Raw genomic sequence first — 20,252 nt, forward strand, 5'->3', positions numbered from 1 at the left:
AAATGAAAGTCAAGATTGTAGTAAAATATCACTGCACACCTGTTAAATGGCTATAATGGGCAGTGGTGGCCTGCACCTTTACACCCAGCAATTTGGAAGCAGAGGCTGGTAGATCTCTGAGTTCTAGGATAGCCTGGACTATAGACTGAACTCCAGGCTTGCTAGGCCTACACAGAGAAACCCTGTCAAAAAACAAAACAAAACAAAACAAACAAAAAAACCAAAACATGTTTATAACAAGAACAACAATGAGGTTTGGCAAGAATTCAGAAAAATTGTAACCCCCTCTGATGCTGGTAGGCACGGTATCAGTGCTACAGCCTGGGCAGCCTCTCTAAAAGTTAACCGTGGTTACTAGAACCCAGAGTTCTGCTCCTGCAGTAGACTTCCAGGAAATGAGTGCTTCAGTATATGTGTCGTTTTTCTCTGTACTATGGGAAATCCCTGACAAGATGTACCGTGAAGCAGGAGCTATTTTAGCTCCTGGTGGCTTGGTGACTGGAGCACCACCTTTCAGAGGAAGCTTGCACCTGCTCACCTGTGGAGAGGAAGCGCAGAACCCAGTTGGGTGATACCTCATAAGCCTGCTGCCCTATAGATGCCAGGTAGACCTCATTTCTTAAGGTTCCATAACCTCTCAAAGCAGCACCTACCAGCTATTCCAAGATAAAAGCTTGAGGATTATTTCACATCCTGAATAGAAGCTCACGCAAGCAACTTGTACATCAATATTATTCATAATGTCCCAAACAGAAACGACCCACATGTCCACCAATTGATGAATGAATTGACAAGATGTAGGATATGAATGCAACTAGATATTATTATTTGCCTTTCTCACATTCTGTTATTTGTGTTAAAGAATGAAGTACTGCTACATGCTAAGACATGGATGGACTTTGAAACATTAAAGTAAGCAAAAAAAAGCTTCTCTCTCTCTCTCTCTCTCTCTCTCTCTCTCTCTCTCTCTCTCACACACACACACACACATTACTGAATCCCCATAAATGTGTTGGTCATCATATCACCTGAAAATCATATGTAACTGTAGTACCTATGCCAGAATTTCATATCATTATTTAATGTAGCTTTCACCTGCAGCAAAATAAAAAAGCTTTGAATGATGAGTACCGAATCACACCACCCTATAGCATCCTAAAGACATATTATGCCGCAACAATTTAATTCCAAACAGTACTACAGCACATTGCAAAGACACCCTATACTATGACACGTGTGTGCGACTGTTTATGGTTCTGCATTCCTGAAAATTGCACACGCCACACTAAACGTTTAAGTGTCCTTGCCCCAAAGCAAACATGGTACGGAGTTTGTTTTGTGACAAACTGACAAAGTACTCAGAGATGACTCAGTGAGTCATGGCTGCTTCAGGGAATTCTGCTCCTCAAGTTATGGGATTTCTGAGGCATAAATACATAAATAAGCTTCAAGGCTATCACTTCAAAGAACATCCACTACACTCATCACGAGAAAGCCAAAAACATTAAATTGTTTCCAACGTTTTAACTGACAATCTCCTGAGAGACACAATCTGTTTTTTTGTTTTTCTTTTCAGTTTTAATTTTAGTTCACAACAACAAGACAGAAAGACCTCTGGAGATCTGGGGTGAGAGCCCAAAGTCTCTTGATTCCGCAGCACAGCAACAAACAGAGCTACACATAAACTGATGGCGGGAGAAAAGGATGGTTTGGTTGCTTTAGAAGATGCAGAGATGGAGAATACAGAATAAAGTGGTGTTTCTGCTCCTTCTCAGCATCCTCACACACGGAGGCAGATGTCAGCTCCCTCCCACACACAGTGTTAGCCCCAGGTTTTTGATGCCGCTATTAGAGAAAAGTGGTCCAGAAACAGAGCAATGTAACTGAAGTAATCTCTCCATTACAGCCATAAGAAATATGTCGTGCAAACACATGGCAAACTGAAGCTTTGTGGTATCTGGACACGTAGAGATAGGCAATAATTTGTTTTGAATTAAGTGCCCAAGAGAAAGAATATTTCATGAGATATACATATGTTATGTTGCTAAAATTAATAATAAAAACAGAATACAATGAGGTCATTTGACAGCTGCTAGTTGGCAGGTATGGATATTTTTTCAAAAGTGTATTCCTGTTTGGTCCTTTTAAAGACCTTGTAAAAGAATACGATTTACCTCTCTAACAATTAGAACTCAATGGGAGACAGGATAATCTCTGGGCATTTTAAGTAGACAGAGATTATTTACAAGGAATTAAAAGATTACAAAATAATTGGAAAGGCTAGAGATAACCACTCGAAGCTGGGCATCGAGAAATGTTTCCAGAATATCCTACAAGTGATTTGCAGGGTGACTACTGTTTCTGCCTCTACGAGGAACGTGGCAAATGCAGAATTTCCTATAAAACCATCGTCAAATTTGCCACTGCAATTACAACAAAAGGACCAGGGACCACCACAGCTGTCACTCAACACGCTGTCAGACCAGGGCATCTATAACTCAGATGCGAAACCCTATCATAGATGAGCCTTTCTCCCACAAGGTCACTTCGCACAAAGCAAAGCCAGTGGCAGGAAGGCGACTTTGGCTTCTAACTGAATCTAATCTGCTTTCTGAAACTTCCATGGCGCGGGAATCTGGGGAATTCCATTTTCGGCCCTTTGGTCTCTGCGGTGCAAAAATGCACTTTATAAAGAAGCAAGAATGGTTACAACTGGCCATATTCGTCATCGGGATCAAAGTTTTGGGAAATGCTACAGCAACAAGCTTGAAGTCCAAGATTCTGGCCCTTTGCCCGGCGCTCTTTCCAGCCCATCAGCCTGCAGTCCTGATTGCTCTAGAGACTCTTGCCAGGAGAGACATATTTTCAAATCGTGTGCTAATTATATTTTTCACTGAAGCATTAATTCGGGCATCTGCGAAAACTGTTACCTTTTAGTCTCCTGTCAAAGCTAGTTTTCCTTCCAAACTTGGACTTAATCTCATTCTACAGTACTTGCAGTTAAACCAACACTGCCAGGGTTTAATACCTCCGAGCATTTTCTCAGCAGGCTTGCTGTTTAATCCTTTTAATGTCAGCACCACACAACCCTCCTTATTCATGGGGAAAAAAACATTATCGCGAGCTGCACTAGTGCCTTTCTTAGTGCCCTTGCAAGCTACCAAATGGCAATATTGGTCACTTTTTTTCTTTATTTTAATTCGTGCTGTCTGACGACCACACACAGAAAAAGGAAAAGAGTTGAGGTATTAAATTCTCTTAAATTTTAATCATGCATAGTAGAAATAGTATGTAAGATTTCAAAATCAAATTCTCTTAGATGTATAACTTAATGTTGAATGTTATGTAATCTGCAAATAAAACATATGGATAAAATGGAAAAACTGAGTGGACCTTAAATGTCTCATTCATTTTCAATTACATTATAATTTTTTTCAAATATGTCTTATAATGACTTTGGAGATATATGTGTGTGTGCATCTATGTGTGTGTGTGTGTGTGTGTGTGTGTGTATGTGCGTGTTTGTGCTCAATGATGTAAGTACAAAATGTCCTGATTTATACCTGAAAAGAAAATTTAAATTTATAGTATGCTTCTGTTTATATTTATGATCAAACTGTTTTTGTTAGTTTGTTATATCTAAGGTTGTTTCCTTTATTAATATTTCATGGAAGCCATGTTCATAGGTAATTGGGGAAATTCTGTTTAGACCTAAGTGAAATATTAGGTTAAAATTCAAGAGATGATGAAATTTATATAAGAATGCAGTCACTCGCGTTAGTTAAAATGGATCAGTTTCCTCTGTAAAAATAAACGACATAACTTGCCTAAAGTTGTTGCCCGGGGTGTATCTATTTGTTTTGTGCTATAGACACATAGACAAAGGAAATACTCAATGTTTAGAAATATGTGTCATTAAAGATGAAATGATCGTCATCAACGTGCCTTAGTCTTGAGTTGATTACGTGATTTGTAAATTGGAGTTTTCCCAAAACCTTTAAACCAACTGCCACTTGGCGACTTGACACGTTAGGCATAACAGCAGCGTCTAGTGGGAAGGTGTCTCATAGCTCCCTTTCTACAAGAGTGGATTTTCCTTTCTTTAGGAGACTGTGAAGACACAGGGAACAGCTATGGGGCGGCAGCAATTATGCACCTTTCCGTGCTGCTGTGACATTGGATTTCTTAGGAGTGACGGATAAGGAAGGCTTTGACAGGAAAGACGGTTCTGTGCCTGTAAATCACAGCCAACTTCGAAAGAGCTGGTCCATTGAATAAACGTCTCAAAGTGTGAGCTGTTTTATATTTCTTTTATTGATATATGGTGTGGGATATGTTTAAAAGTAATTGGAAGAAATTCTACCAGAATGTCACCTTCTATGCCACCCCCACAGGCAGATTCAGTGAGGGAATACCAAGGGCTAGGCACTGTGCTGCCTGATACTGGCTTCTACTTGTAGCGTGGTTCCGCTAACGCCATTTTCGCTGAAGTGAGCCTTCTGCTCTGAATTCAAGGGATGCCCAAGAGAGCCATTGTTTTCACCTTTACAGCTTCTAAAATCAAAGCCTGCCAGTTGGGCTTCAAAGTGGGGGATTTTATAGAGTGCATATTGACTTTTCCTCCCAATGGCGATGTGCTTTTAAAGAAATCTTTTGAATATTTGGCATAAATAAGACACTAGCAAAATGTTCTTATATCAGTAAACCCTATGGGAAAATGACATGTGAATGTTTTAAAGTAAGTTCTCAAAAACCTTGATTTCTAGGTTTAAAAAGTTCATATTACCAAAAAGTTGATTTAATTTTTTTAGTATGTTTTTTGATCACCAATGCGTTGTCACCTAACTGTTTGATTTGTATGCTGTTCCCTGTGGAAAGCTTGCTCAGTGTGAATCTGTTCATTTGCCCGTTTATTTATTCTCTGTACTAGTAGAGGATGAACCCAGGACTTCGTGCATACGAAATAAGCTGTCTCCACAGACAAGCCCAGCCCTGTGTGACTTCTTCAGCATCATCAAAAGGATTCAACTCAAAGCAGAGGAGGACAGGATGTCAGCGTTGTCTATGAAGTAGAATAAACCGAACCCCTAACTCATTTCTATTGGGCCTCCTCTATGCACCCGGGAATTCCATCTGTGTGTAGGGCGGGAAGTCACTCAGCTCAAAGGTAGACCTTCACAGGGGACATTCTCACAGCCTGATTAAGAGAAGGGTCGTGAACGTGCTGCTTTCCAGAACATTCTGCTCTGGCTGGCTTTCCGTGCCATTAAATATGCAACTAGATTAATCAGGTAACGACAGATTTTTTTTTTCTTATAGTGCCGTCTCTGGATAGCACTTTTCCTAAGATGGGTACCAAAACTCATTCTAATATGTAAGTGTAAGTCCTGACTACATATGTGTTATAAAGTCTTCTTAACAGGGAAACTTCGTAAAGGAGAAAAGGCCAGTAGTTATGGACTAAAGACAAAGTATTTGCATGAAATACCATCAGCGTTCGCTTTAGGGCATCTGGATACATATATGAATAATTTGGGTTTAACCTGTTCTGAATTACATGGCCAACTACACATATGTTCTTTGGCTCTTTCATATTAGAATAATATGCAAAACGGATTAGGGATCACTGTCTACAAGACTGATTGGATGCAAGGTAAATATTTCTCAAGAATACATTACCCTGTCACTTGTTAGGATAAGAAGGCGTTAGTCTTTCCAGGTTGGCAAACTTATTTTAAAAGGTTAAAGACCTTTAGATTCAGTTCCATTATCATTTATCTTTCTGTAACATTTCAAAAGTAATATCATTTTCTCTTTTTAGAATAAATTTATCTTCTTTTCACCTTGTTCTATATTTTTGGCTTAACATGCAGAAAGCACAGATTGTTATTCCACCCTCAAATATATTTATCTCTGAAGTTGAATATCTTTACAAAAATTTATCTTTACACATATATATTACAAAATGTTTACTAAATAGGATATGAACCTTATCGTGTGAAATATAAAGCTTCATCAACTTCCTCATGGTTGAATTTCACATATATTAAAATAAGAGGCCCTGAAAATAAAGTATTAGCATTTAAACATAAAAATGTTGGGCCAGCATGGTTGCTGGTAGGTAAAGTAACTCAAGACCAAGCCTGACTTCCCGAGTTCAATTCTCAGTACTCACGTAGAGGGAAAAAAAAGTATGGCTCCCACAGGTTGTCCTCTGCCCTACACATGTGTGCCATGACACAATGAGCTCATATACATGCAGTGCCCTCTCCCACACAGCTAGACAGACAGACAGACAGACAGACAGACAGACAGACAGACAGATAGATTAGATAGAGAGACAGATACATAAATGTGAATAAACCTCTTGATTACCCCTAGGTAAAAGAAAGTAACTTTGACTGCTAACAAATAATGCTTACGTTTTATTGTCGGTTCTTGGTCAAGGACAGCCCCAATTACCCTTGTCAGTCTCACCTGTTTACAGAATCCTTCCACCTCTGTTAAGTCTTTGTTCCTTCTGACTCTGGCATTGTGGGAGAACACCCACACCAGTAAAGGAGAAATCAAGCATCTAGAAATAACTGTGACACATGACTAGAGTCTTCAGTTCTGCACCCCAAAGATGCAGTGTATAAGCTGACTATGTTTAAGAAATGAATTAAAGCAGACTGGAAAGAGATAAGCTATATTTGAACGGCAGAGTTCACAAGCCCTAGAATCTAAACTTGTCTCCCTGGGCCTGAAGTTTCTGGCTTCTTAAGTGAAGAGCAGAACAATGTCAGGGTTTCCTAACTTTATTTTTTAACAATATTTTAAGTGTATCCATAAGTTTTACAGGGCTTGTAGGCAAAGAAAAAGCAGTTGAATTTATTAAGTGGTTAGTTTCAAATTTATATATGTCTAAGAACTTAGAAGTCTTCCAACATAGAAGCTATATAAAAAATAATAGACACCCATTAGATGCTTTATTTCATTCCTATTAGGCTATTCATCTGTGCAGTATGTTACTTATAATCGGAGAGCAAACAACTTTATTTTGTGTTCCACAATAATTCCTCATCATTTTATTTTATGATAGCAGTGTATAGAAACTTAGCCTCACGCCAATATGACAGAGGAACGGAGTAGTCAAATGTCCAAGTTTGGACTATTCCAAGTTAGTTGTGTGTGTGGTGTGATCTCACTAATGCTGGCCTTCAAAATTTGAATATCTCTCTGACACAGTTCCTCTCTGAATTGTCATTTCGGTCAGCTCAGTACACAGTATGGAAGTCATGGACTACAATCCATAAAGAGCAAAACAAACAAAGGAAAAACCTTTCTCCGGTGTGTCACCGGAGAAACAGACAAGTGTAGCAGGCGGCAAAGAGATACAGAATTGAAGAGGAGGAAAAAAGTGAGTGTTCCAAACACCCCTCTGCCTGAAACAGCCTCCCCTCTACACTTGCGAAGTGCCAGTTCCTATTGTGAGACTTGGTTCGGCTACTTCAGAGGACTGCCCCTAACAAATCAAGCCCACTTGTGACACATCCCATAGTATTCCTGAGAGCATGCATCATGAATGCAGCTACACACTTACATACACGACCACTTGATTAGCTCTTCTTTCTTCTATGACAAGGTAGTGTCTATTAGGGAATCCATTATCACTAGTGAATTACACAGTGTCTGATTTCTTGCAGAAATTAAATATATTAGCAACATGAATGGATACAAGCATTGCGACAGAATTGGTTTAGATTATTTTAGTTATTTTCCTTCCTTATAGAAGAACTATATTTATAATACTCCTAAAATGTGCTATTATCATACTTGATAAAGTAGTTGGGTGTAAATTATCACAAATTATTGCAAGAAAAAAGAAAAAACATGTTTCTAGATGACAGAAAACAAAGTATCTTTGTGAGGGGCCACACATGACAATTTGAGAGCCATGTTCTGCAGTGGTACTTGGAAGCATTGTTGGCTAGAAAGTATCAGCTGTGTTATGTTGTTGTTTTTACTACCTCACAGGAAAGACTGGCTTTATCAGCACACTGATTATTAAGGGAACTTTATACTGTCATTACTGAAATGAAATGAATTCCTGAAATTTGATTGTGAAAATTAGACCGTTAATCTTGGCTATACAAAAATTTATTACCTAAGACTGAATATGAGAACATAGCACGATATGACTCCTGTATAATGTTTTAGTCAAACACAGAAAGTAAGATAGGACTAACCACCATTTAAAAAATGACTTTAAAAACAAACGAAAAACCCACTAAGTGTCTAGTACAACCCCTTCCTGTAGAGGAGCAATGACTGATGCAGTCAGTGGACTGTTTTGTGTGTGTTTTACACTTTAGGTTGCTATGCAAAGTGGAAATTATTCTTTTCCAGTTAAAGCATGTTGGCATAGAATGATTGTGTGATCCATCTACGTGGATGAAGGAATGGAAGAAAAGATTTTGGTTTTTGCTCTTGATTTGTTGATCAATGTGAATAGTCTTCTCCAGAAGTAATCTGTCTGTCTGTCTGTCTGTCTTTCTTTCTTTCTTTCTTTCTTTCATTCTCTTTCTGGATTATTTGGGAGGGATATGTATGAGGGACACAGCGTTGATGCCTACCTTCCTGTTGCCATTTCCCAGATCACTTTTAAAGCATGCTTTTCTAAAATTAAATTAAAATAAAAACTACCAACCACGGGGCATACCCATTTCTCTACAGCTCAGGCTAAACTTCCCTGCCTATTGTATTTTCACTGTGACCTTTATCAGTGGACTCTGTCTCATTGGTATGTCCCCTCTCCCTCCACCTACTATACAGCACTCAATCTCAAAGAGCTGGATCGCCCGCAAGACCTTATTAAGTCAGAGTCTGGCTCAGTATGGATACCGGAGCACTCAGAAATTCTGCATTTCTTTTTTTGCCCCCCTCCCCTTTAAGATAAAAAGCATACTCTGTTGCTGCTTAGACTGGCCTTGAACTTGTAGCCACTGTCCTGCCTCAGCACACCAAGTGCTGGGAGTACAGGTGTGAGCCACAAAGGCCCTGGTCCCCATGGGAAGCTATGGAGACTTTGAAAAACAAAGTCCCTGAAGCATTGCTTTGGCTCTTAGCATGTCCATTGCAGCCCTGACCTTGTTTCTGCTTTGGCACGTTCCGGGCTCTCCTACTAATATCTACCGCTCCTTATTGCTCTTTGTCTTTCTTATAGAGTCAACTTCTGTTCCTCTTTTCTGAAGACGTAGCACCCATTATCCCCCATAAAACCAACCCCATATTATTTTTAATTAATAATTAATAACGGGCCTCCCAATTTAGTTCAGACTAGCCTCTGAATCTTGGTTCTCTTGTCTCAGGCTTCCGAGTAGTTGACATTAGAGGGCTATTTTCACCTTTGCCTCCACCAGTGGACCCAGCTCTCCCATGTGGGGCTCTGGAGTATTCAGTGGTCAGTCCTGAAGTTCTTTTGCAGGACCACATGGCATCGCCCTGTTCTCTTCTTTGTCCACCAGCAAATGGTCTCTAAAATACGGCTCCAGCTTGTCCTTCTCGAGCTGGTACACTCAACATCTTTCCTCAGATGCCTTAGCTAGATTCCAAACCTAGGAAGCATGAAGCCAGGTGATAATTTCTCTCTGGTATTGTCTGCCGTTAGTACTCAGCCAGAAACATAGCTGAGAAAGTTATTATTTTTAACTTTTAAGTTTGTTCCTAATATTAGCATACAAATCAACGGGCTTAACCAAATGTGTGCATCTTCAAACTCTGATTCTGTTGCCTCCCCCAACTCCTTGCCCCGTGCCTGCTGCCCCTCCCGTTCCCCAGGAGCCCCTGCTCTGTTTCAAGTCATTGTATTCTCTTATCCTCTTATTTTCTCTTCTCGCCTCCACAAGAGCTCCTTTTCCTTTCTCATGTTCTCCTTACTAGTCTCATGTATACAAATCGAACTCTAGGACCTACAGGAGAGAGAACATAAGGTATTGGTGCTGTGTCCACCTTGCTTCACATAGCAATTCCAAGTTCCATTCATTTCCCTGCAAATGGCGTGATTTCATGTTCCTTTATGGTCCACTAAAACTCCACGTCTTGATGTGCAAGTAACCTAGGTCCACTTCTTAAGCTGTCATGACCGAGAGTCCTTCGGGTGTGCACACAGAAGTAGTACAGCTGGTCATAAGGTAGCTCTGTCTTTAACTTGTCGAGAAACTCCATACAGAGTTCCACAGTGGCCGGACCAGTTTACACAACCACCCACAGTAATTAAGGGTTCCTCTTTCTCCACGACCTCGCCACCATTTGGGGCTCTTAGTTTTCTGGACATATCCTTTTCCTTTGCTGTCATGTATCCTTTCTTCTAATAGCTCTTCCAAATGTATAAAACAAATCAAAATCATCGCCACCATCACCCCCGACTCCCAAAATGCACTTCTCTGCCTCTGCTCTCTTGAGGCTACCCGCTCTCTCCCCTCAGTCCTATCTTCTTCCCCATCCCCAGTGCTGTCATGGGACTTGCACCTGGATCACCTCATCAGTTTCCCAAGGACTCTTTCTTCATCCATTCCGCTCTCCAGTCAGAGTTCTCACTGTTTCCCACTGTGACTTTCCCAAGGCAGCGGGAACATCAACTTCCGAAGAAACCTTTAAAAGCCTTCCATTGCCTACAGATTGAAAACCAAGTTCTTCATCAAGGCTTTATGATTTGCTCCTAGAATTCCGAAATAGCCATTCCAGTTTTTCTCCCCGGCTCTACCAGACTACCGACAAAAGCTCCACTCTGACCACACCAGACCCAGTACAGAGCCTGCAGTGCCTCAACACTCCTAGGCTACTTTCGAGGAAAAGTATTTTATGGTCGACTGTGGAGCTACAGTAAAAGTGGGAGGGAAGAACTGTAAAGTGCTTAGCCTAGAAGCCTCGGCTTTGTAGGGCATTTCTGAAGCCTTCCCCTCTCCCTAGCTGCAGTATTTATCTCCCAGCTCACTATGATTGTTTGCCAAAAATGAGGTGACTCAACTCTAGGAGGAGCTAAGCTCTTTGCCTAGTCCATCTTGATGTCTGGCTGCAAGGAATTTGCCTGGGCATAATCTGGCCTCACACCCCTCCTAGGCTGGAAAACAGGTACAGGGTGAACACCTCCCTAGCCCCAGAACCTCTGGAAGAGGGCTAAGACAGGGAGTCACTACGTGCTGCGTCATCACGCGCTGGGAAGAGGGGTGGAGCCCCCCCTGGGAGCCGCGAGGGGCGGGGCCGAGCAGGTGGGGCGTGGCCAAGGGGCGTGGCCGGGCTGCGCGGGGTCGAGGCTGCGGAGGAGCCGGTCGGCGGCGGGCGGCAGCGCGTGTGTGCGGTCCCCTCGACGCTCGGTGCCCGGCGCGTGCTCGGGAGAGGCTCGGCCCGGGGCGAGCGCGCGGACGGACGGGTGGACGGACAGACGGACGGACGGACGGACTCGGAGGGGAGGTGGCAGCGGAGCCGGCCCCTGAGCGGCGGCACACGGCGGGAGCCGGGAAGACCCAGGGCACCGCGGCGCCTCCGGGGCCCCGGCACGGGGCGCGGCGGGCGGGCGAGCGGGCGAGCGTGCGGGCTCCTCCTCCGCGGCCACCCCGGCAGCCCCGCGTCCCCTCCGTCGTCGCCCGCACCTGCGCGTCGCGGTCGGTCCCGCCCTCGGCGGTGGCGGCTCACCTGGGCGCAGCGCGGGCCGGGCGCCGCCTCCGGGACGCAGGTGGAGCGGGCAGGGCGCGGGCACCATGAGCAGCGGCGCCAACATCACCTATGCCAGCCGCAAGCGGCGCAAGCCGGTGCAGAAAACGTGAGTGACGGCGGGCCCGGGCGCTCGGCGGGGGCGGGAGGTCTCCACGCGGGCTGCCGACCGGGAACCGGGTCCGGGTCGATGCATTTAAAAATCCATCCCCTCACCGGGCACCGCACCCTCGCAGCTCGGCGACCTTGGCTGGCCCCGATTCGTTGACAGCTCTGACCTACCTAGGGCCGCTCTGGATTATTTAGCTATTTGTTAAGCCTGTCCTGAAATCCTCCTCCACTCCAGATCGCCACCTTGGTGAGCTTTAGAGGACGTGTAGGGTCCTCGCAGGCAGCTCGCGGAGGTGAGGTGCTGGGAAGCGCTAACTAAACACGTGCAGGCTTGAAAGAGGGGGTCCTGGCCTCTGAAGGCATTCCTTTCTGTTCGCAGCAGCTAGCTTTCTGTTCCGCTGTCTCGCTTACTTGCAAGGCAGCAGGTTTGCAGGGCTCAGTACAGGAGCAGAGTCGGTAGCAGGTTGGAGTGTGCAGTGGACAGGTGCCCCTGTGGCTTGGTGGCCTTCTTAGCCACCCTTTGGCGAAGCTGTGCACTTCCTTTTGGAGTAGTTTTAGGGCCTATAAGATCAAAAAGAAAAAAAGGAAGAAGAAAAAGAACTGGACTTATAAATTATTCTCAGTATCTACCTGTAATTAATTCATTTCCTAGTTTAAACAGGGTGATTGCAGTGTTCTGCGTGAGATGGGAAATGCTTTTAAATCCTTTTCCCCAGAGAAAGATATCCATACTTCAGACAGGTTTCCATGTAGGAGTTGACTGTATTGATGCATTCACTCATAATTATCTTGGTGTTTCTACAAGTTACCATTGCCCAGTTGTTGTTGTTTTTTTAAATAAATAGTTTTAGGGGCACATTCAGACAATCAGTAGTGTGCATTTTGCTTAAAATTTGACTTAGCTATCATACTAGCAAACCAGAAAAATAACATTTTAAGATTTATACTACGCTTACAACCGGTTACTCGCTTAAAAGTTTGGTTATTCGTGAATTTTAATCTCCTTTAACAATTTCAGCTTTCCTAGTTCCTCATATCTCTACTTTTAAATTAGCATTGAGAGAAGATGTTTGTGTGTAAGTAGTCCTACCAGAATCTGAAAGTTTTACGGTACAGCGTATCAGCCTCAAATACCGCCGACTCAGCGGTTTCCTGCCGGGCCATTCTGAGGACCCTGGCTCCTGGGCCTCTGCTGTTTGCTGTTTTGTAGAACGGTTTTCTTTATTAAAACGTGTTTGCTCTGTCTGACTTTGTTCCCGATGGTTAAAGTCTGAACGACTTTCGAGTGCCTGTTCTCTGTTTTCATTAGTAGCAATACTATCTCAGCGTGAGGTGAAATGGGTGTACCTCAGATTTTATGTCCATGGGCAAAGAGATCTGAAGCGCCGTGCGAGGATTTAAGTCACCTGTTTCCACGGTGTCACCTAAGGACAAAACATGCTTTCTCTGGGAAGCTCAGGGGCTCAGTTTTCATTCGTTATAATGCTTAATGTTTTTTTGTTTCTAGTTAATAGAGCAAGCTTCCTTTTTAACATTACAACACTTCCCTTTAAGACACAGCTTTTATTATGTTGTCTCAGTATTTTTATTACTCCCTCACTTCTGTAATATACTTGCGTTTGATAATTTCTTATAACTAAACTCTTGTCCCCGCTGACTCGTGTTTGGTTTTATTTGGTTCCTAGCTGCAGCTCATCAGATCTTGACTGAGCACTGTGGGTCGGCTGTAACCTTTCAAGTGTTTTAAAGGTCACCAGCCTGCTCTGCACAAGAGCTCAGTGTTGGCACTTAGATCACCTAGTGAAAGTTCTCACGTTTTTCCCCTGAGTGGAAAATAGCTAACTTTATAAGGCACTGAATCTAAGTTCACTCTTAAAAATTAGGTTATTAAATTTTAATATGAATCCTTGAGTTAAAAGAAGAGGTTGTGTGCAGGGAGGCCCCAAATACTGCAAGTTCAGGAAAGACACATCTTTGGGTTGACCATGCTTTCTCATTTTGTTTAACATAGACCCTTTACAGGATAGCCATTTTATTTTACTCCAAGAGCATATGCACCATTATTTTAACAAAATGCCCACTTAAATATACAGTTCTCTGAGAATTTGGACTTAAATAGGCAACATGATTTGAACCTGAAGCACACTCAAGTCAGGATAGGGAGGCAGAATTAGCGCCCTCTAGTGGCTGGTCCCACCATGACAGTCATCTTTAGTAGGAACTGAGTTTCATCCCAGACCAGTGTCCTGTATACAGTTGACTGTGAATAGCTGTTTCCTTCCTCTTTGGTGCAATGAAAGTTAGGAAATTAAAGACTCTGAAGCAGTCTTTATCCTCATCTTCAAGGACAGAATTTCAAAGACAGTCTCCAGGAGTAGAATCTTCTGCTACATTTCTTAGCTAGTTGCTCCACACTTAGTAAGTTTGCCCCAGAAAGTGAGCAAATGTTTTCACTCAAACTGTTCTTGCTTATTCTCCTTGGGAAAGAATATTTCGTCGCATGAAGAGGGCTGGAAAACCTACCGCCCGATGATTACTCTGCCGCTGATAACTTTAATACATTGTTGAAGCTTTTGAAAGACAGAAATGGTGTTTCTGCTATTTCAGCTGATCATGTTCCTAGAAAGTTAGTAAAGCATGTCAGCAAACAACAGATGTTCAGTAACATCTGCATTTGAAGATGAGGCAGTCCTGGTGGCCAGCGAGCCAGCCCTCGTGACTGTCGGGACAATGGCGTTCAGGAGTCACGTTAGCTGCTGAGGAAACCAGTGCAAGCAGCTTTTCACCTTATTGGTGTTCCCTCATTCTGTTAAAACCCTGCGAGCCTCACCTGTACAACAAACCTCACTAAAAGTTTCGTTAGATTATGTAATGCCAAGTTTTCCACAGAGCTGTGGTATGGTGTCCTCTTCTAGAGAGCACCTAGAATTCTAGGTCCTTCCGGACACTTCATCTTTTCCTTCATTGCTTTCTCTCAGATAGCATTATTGAGAGGGCGTCTGTGTTGAGGCTGCAGATAGATACGCCTCATGTTAACTAACCTGTGGATGGGTCCAAACACGAGGGCTCACATCAACCAGAGCAGAAGAAACCTCAGATCCAGACTATTGGACGAGGCCTAGTTTCTCACTGCTGGTAATCAGGTCACGGGTTTGTTGTTGTTTGTTTGTCTGAGTTAATTTTTTCCCCTCCTGCAACTCATCACTGGCTGTCTTCACTCCCCACCCTGCCCCAGGTTCCTTCTCGCTCCCTTTACCGCTCTAGTGGTTTAAGAATGTTAGGACAGTCTCCTGCTGTCTTACAACTGAGCTAGAAAACAGAAAGTCTGGTAAAGCGGAAGGCTGCCTAAGACCTGAGCGAAGGCCTGCTGTCTACCTGCGTCCTCCTAGCTATGTCTGGCAGGCCTGAGGTGGCCCTTACAGACATGGCCGTCTCTTCCCTTCCCGGCCAGTGTGCTCAGTACAGGTGGTGTCCTCTGTTAGTTAACACCGTGACATAGAAGTGGGCACTGTGCAAATCTCCACGGCCCTCTCCTGCTTTCAAACCCCTGAACTTAATTCATTTGGCTTAGCAGTGTAAAGTAACAGAAAAAATGCTGGTTTTTTTCTTAATATGTGCTGATAGGAGCACTGAGCACAGGATTTCCCTCCAGTTTGGTTTCACTTTCACAGTAGAACTATGGGATGATGTTATTATTTCACATTCAAAGTTGGTTCATGGAGTATGTGAAAAACCAGGCTTTGGGTATTGAATCTCTAGTTTTTGGCTCCAAAACGTGATGTTCTTACCAACAGCCAGGACGGCCTAGGTGAACAGGTTAATCGGTGGGCATGACAGTCTCTGTCCTGGGATTGCTCCTTGCCTACCGCATCTTTTTGTAAACACCGAGGCAGAGAAAGCCCACTTGCCATCTGAGGCCTTGATCTGTTCTTGCTCAGCTCCTGCCTTGTGTTCCTGTCCTTTCTTCCTAGACCCTTCCCCAGCTTCCTGCACAGTGACACACGTCTCCCTGTGAAGCATTCTTAATAGCTGTGTGGTGTTTTATTGAGTAGCTTCTGTATTTTCCTTTCTAGGGGACATCCAGTCATTTCTAACATTTCAGTAATTTAACTGGTATTTTAGAGAGCACCCTGGACATTTGTAAATTCCTGTACAACTGTGTGATTTCCATAGGACAAACCTCTCCAGGTAGAAATTGGGGTCACAAAGGTGGGCATCTACTTCTAAGGTTGAACCAAGTGTTACACTCAGATATAGTGACAAACTTTATTATAGGATTTCTTGTGAATTACGTCCCTATTGGTTGTCTATGAAACATGCCTCTATCTGCGTATTCCACTTAAAAATATTATCAGTTTGACAGGCAAATGGTGGAGGTGGTTGAGCTTGTGTGTTGGAACTGGGCTCGTGTGCAGTGGTGGGATCAGTATAGGGTGTGGGTTTTGGATTGTCTCCTTCCTGTATTAACTGACTTTTCAACTTCTTACTGTGTTCTTTCTCTTGTTGTGAACTAGATCTCTCTAACATGCATACACATTTAAAAAGTCAGTAACACACATGCAGCGGCGCCTGACATTCAGTGCGCTGGGCATTGTCTTTGATGCCTCCCTTAAGGACTTTAGCATCCCATCTCTCTGGCATTTTCTCACTTCTCCCTAGCCTCCGAGTTTGGGGCTATGTATGCTTCATGTTTTTGACTGTGTAAAAATCCTCTGTTGCTGAGATAAGTAATGTCCTGTGATTGCGTTTTCCCGGTATACATCGGTAGTTCCTACCATCTCCCACCATCATATTATTTCCCTTCTGTGGGCAATGTCTTAGGTTTATGAGAGACAGAATTTCTGCCTTTGCCCCCCCCCGCCCCTTTTGTCTTTATGAAAGAGATTGGTAGTTGCAGAAAGTGTTGTATCCTGCCATCATGAGTCCCGAATGTCTTGCTTAGATTTAACACCTGGTTTAGAGGCCTGCCTCTTTATGGACTCTTGAGCATCCCTGCTAACCGACCCACTTCTCCAAGCAATGCAGCATCCTTGCTGGCCTTGCTGTAAAGTCTATCTGCTCCTGTCACAGTTGTCTTTGCGGGGACCGGAGCCTCCCACATAGCAAGTGCTTGAAGTGTACCAAGTTACCGGTTGATCGCCACTTGACATTATCCTGGCCTTACCTTGATGGCTGTGCTGTGTTGGATCTGTTGTGTGTGCTCGAGGGGCAATGCTAAGAAAGACTGTGCACGTGCTTAAGAAAGAGGAAGAGACAGCATCCCTCCTATGCTCAGGGTCACCTGCAGATTCACCATTCCTAGGACGTATTTCATTTTCCTTTTTTTTTCTTTTTCTTGGTATGTGTTTCTTGTGTGAGCTCCTGCTGTTTACATAAATCTCTCCTTAACTAAAGCCATCCGGAAAGTAAAGAATCCATCAGAACTAGAAAGCAGGAACAGGACAGTGACAAGAGAATTCTGACTCAGTGTGACTTCCAGGTAGAAGGTCTGTGGATGCCTTTGGTCTCATATAGGGAAATAAAATATCAAGCTGAACCAGCCTGGCGATGAAATTCATCTTTATGCCATGTAGCGCCCCTTTCATTTTAAATTAAGCACATACTTTATAATAGTTCACATGTGAAATTCTCGTCCAGAGAACGCCGTACATTGGAGCTGGGGAACAGATGGAAGAACGCCTGGGGTTGAGGGTTGAGAGTGTTCTCTTCATTCTGAACACTACCTACCTACCGTGTGTGTGTGTGTGTGTGTGTGTGTGTGTGTGTGTGTGTGAGTGTTCTCTTCATTCTGAACACTACCTACCTACCGTGTGTGTGTGTGTGTGTGTGTGTGTGTGTGTGCGCGCGCGCGCGCACACGTGTGCACATGAGGGCCAGAGTCAGCTATCTTCTTCACTTTCTTTCCACATTTTAAAACTATGTTTTTCTCTGAGAATTTGATACAATGTATTTTGACCATATTCATCCCCTCCCCAACTCCCCCCAGTTCCTCCCACCTCCCTACCCACCCAGCTCCCCTCATCACCATTCTACATAGACCTTAAAATCCATCTACTCTATTTTTTTTGGCCAGTTACTCCTGGGTGTGTGTCCCTCCATGGTAGAAAATTTGCTTTTTCTTTCTAAGCAGCAATCAGGTAACAGTCGCTTCTCAGCTGGATGTGGGAGCTTCAGGCTAACCTGCTCTCCTCCCTGCTGGGTTGTGGCTGGCTGGAACATTTGTAGGCCTTGTGTGTTGTTACAGGCCCTGTGGGGTTGATATGTCCTTTGCCCTGACGTCACCGACCCTCTTTGGCTCTCAGGATATTCGTCCCCCTTCTTCCATGTAGATCCCGGGGCATTGTGAGGAAGGGTGTGGTACAAACCTCTGAATTAGGGTTGAGCACACTTTTTAATCCTCTTTTTCTTTATCTTCTACGCATTTGCCAGTTGTGGGTGACTGCTGATGGCTAGCCAGCGAAACAAGGAGCTTCTGTCAGGAGAGCTGAGCAATGCTCTAATCTATGGGTGTGGCAGTAAATCATTAGGAGTTATTTTATTGCTGTGTCCATTTAACAGAATAATGGTAGTAGGTTTTCCCCTAGGCCCCATAGCTCATCTAGCCACAGGCCCTTGTGTTCACTGACAGTGTCAGCTATGGGCTCCATCTCATGGAGCAGGCCTTAAAATCCAATCAAAAAGAAAGTATCGTGGTTCTGTACTAAGGCCATAGAAGTAACGGCAGTAACAGCATAGCGAATCTTAGTCTGTGTGAGAGGATAAACTAAATAAAACCTTCAAGAAAGGTGAAGGAAGTAGGAATTTGAGCATCAGTCGTGACCAATATGTAAAGGCTTGACTGTGGAAATCAGTAAACATTACAAACCCTAAAGCCAAATGCTTGTTTGATAGTAGTTTCCTAAGTAATATTTTTGCCTAAAGGCTCTCTCAGTATGGAAATACTTCTGCTGTAATTGCACAGCTCAGTGGTTGAAGAGGATTTGTGCCCGGATGTTGTGGATCTCTTGGTGTTTTGGGCAGTGTTTGTTATTGTCTGGCCTTTATCATAATCATGCTAGTGAGAGAAAGAAAGAGCTGCGTGTAGCTGGTTTGGTAGAGGGCTTTGTTAGGAACTCCTTCAGATTTCTTGGGTAGAGAGTAGCATCCCACAAGATAATAAGAAGGGGAGCCCAGGTTCCATGAGGTATGAATGAGGGCATTCAAGCACAGGAGGAGACTTAGAGATATGCAAATACTGAAGGCGTGGGAATAGATTACGTTGCAGGGAAAAAAGCTAAGAGAGTGAGCTTGGGAGATACAATGGTGTCTGTTGTTAGAAGACATGACTGTAATTGTCTGGGATGGCTGAAACCATAGTTTGCATTGCCAAGCACCTACAATAACATGAACTTATGATTGACTCGAATTGTTCCCTTTTCCCCCATGTTGCTTCAAGTACAAATGATGAGCAGAGCAGATGTAGATTAGCCTGGTGGGTCCTTGGAGACTGTAGACAGCCTGCCATTAAAACTCAGCACCCGCTACAGTGAGCTGGACTTCTCAGACAAGCTTGCCTGCCTGTGTCCAGCTGGAGGCTGTGGTCGACAGGTGGGAACAGGAGTCTTGAGGTTAATCTTTAAACAAATCATGAATTGTGTCTTCGCCCCCTCAGCATCCTAAAGTCTTTCTTTCAGGAATCTGAACTCCATTTCTCCTTAATCCAAGCTTATAGGTTCTTTACTGCTTAATTGAAGTCCAACTTTATTTCACAATTTTGTGAATTTGGTCCCATGCTAAACATTGCATAAGGTCCATGGCAATGCATTAAATGGTGGATGCTTTTGGCTTGTGGAAAGTAACAGTCTCAGAATCTAGTGCAGGGTTAAGTCCTACAAGGAGCTGTCCCAAGAAGCACTACATGGCCTGTGGCTCTTGATCATTGTTACTTCTCTGTGTCGTCTTAGGGATCTCGTGTCTGTTTATATGATTCTCCCAATTGTTTCCTGGCTGGTACTGCAAAGCCATCTCGCGTGGATGGCCAGATCAAGTAAAGACTTTCACGTTCAGTTATTTGTATGGTTCATCCCTTAGCAAGGTTGCGTGATGATTCGGTGTAAGATTCAGAAGACACGGGACAGGGTAGCAATCTGTTGCAAGGCAGATCATAAAAGGCTTTTTAAAAGGCTTCATTGTAGACTTGAAGGGAGTGAGTCAGAGCAAGGAGTTGCATGAAGGCACCAAAGTACATGTTGATAGCTGGAAGGGACTTCTTAGCCCTGGAGTACAATGGTGTAGGAGACTTTGGCCAGATAAAGCAAAGCCAAAGTGGTAGATACAAGGCAGAACAGTCACGAAGGGTTCTCTGTTAGCCAGGGAGCCCAGGGCTGACTAAAAGTTATATCAGAGAAGCTCCTTTGGATCTGTGTTTTAGAAAGAAGTTTCTTATGACAGAATTGGGACTCGAGTGAGCC

At 43.6% G+C, this 20,252-nt stretch overlaps 1 protein-coding gene across 1 annotated transcript in view; it reads left to right on the forward strand.

Annotated features, from left to right (window-relative positions):
• The first annotated feature begins 11,287 nt into the window (after positions 1–11,287).
• The window catches only part of Ahr (aryl hydrocarbon receptor), a 36,189-nt gene continuing 27,224 nt past the window's right edge, over positions 11,288–20,252 (forward strand). The window contains exon 1 of the mRNA XM_041658652.1: positions 11,288–11,800. Within this exon, the coding sequence (XP_041514586.1) occupies positions 11,739–11,800 (62 nt within the window). The 5' untranslated portion in view covers positions 11,288–11,738. The remainder of the gene's footprint in view (positions 11,801–20,252) is intronic.

The sequence above is a fragment of the Microtus oregoni genome, unplaced genomic scaffold, assembly GCF_018167655.1.
Source record: "Microtus oregoni isolate MIOR12 unplaced genomic scaffold, Mior012 000009F_ref0000495, whole genome shotgun sequence".
NCBI lineage: Eukaryota > Metazoa > Chordata > Mammalia > Rodentia > Cricetidae > Microtus > Microtus oregoni.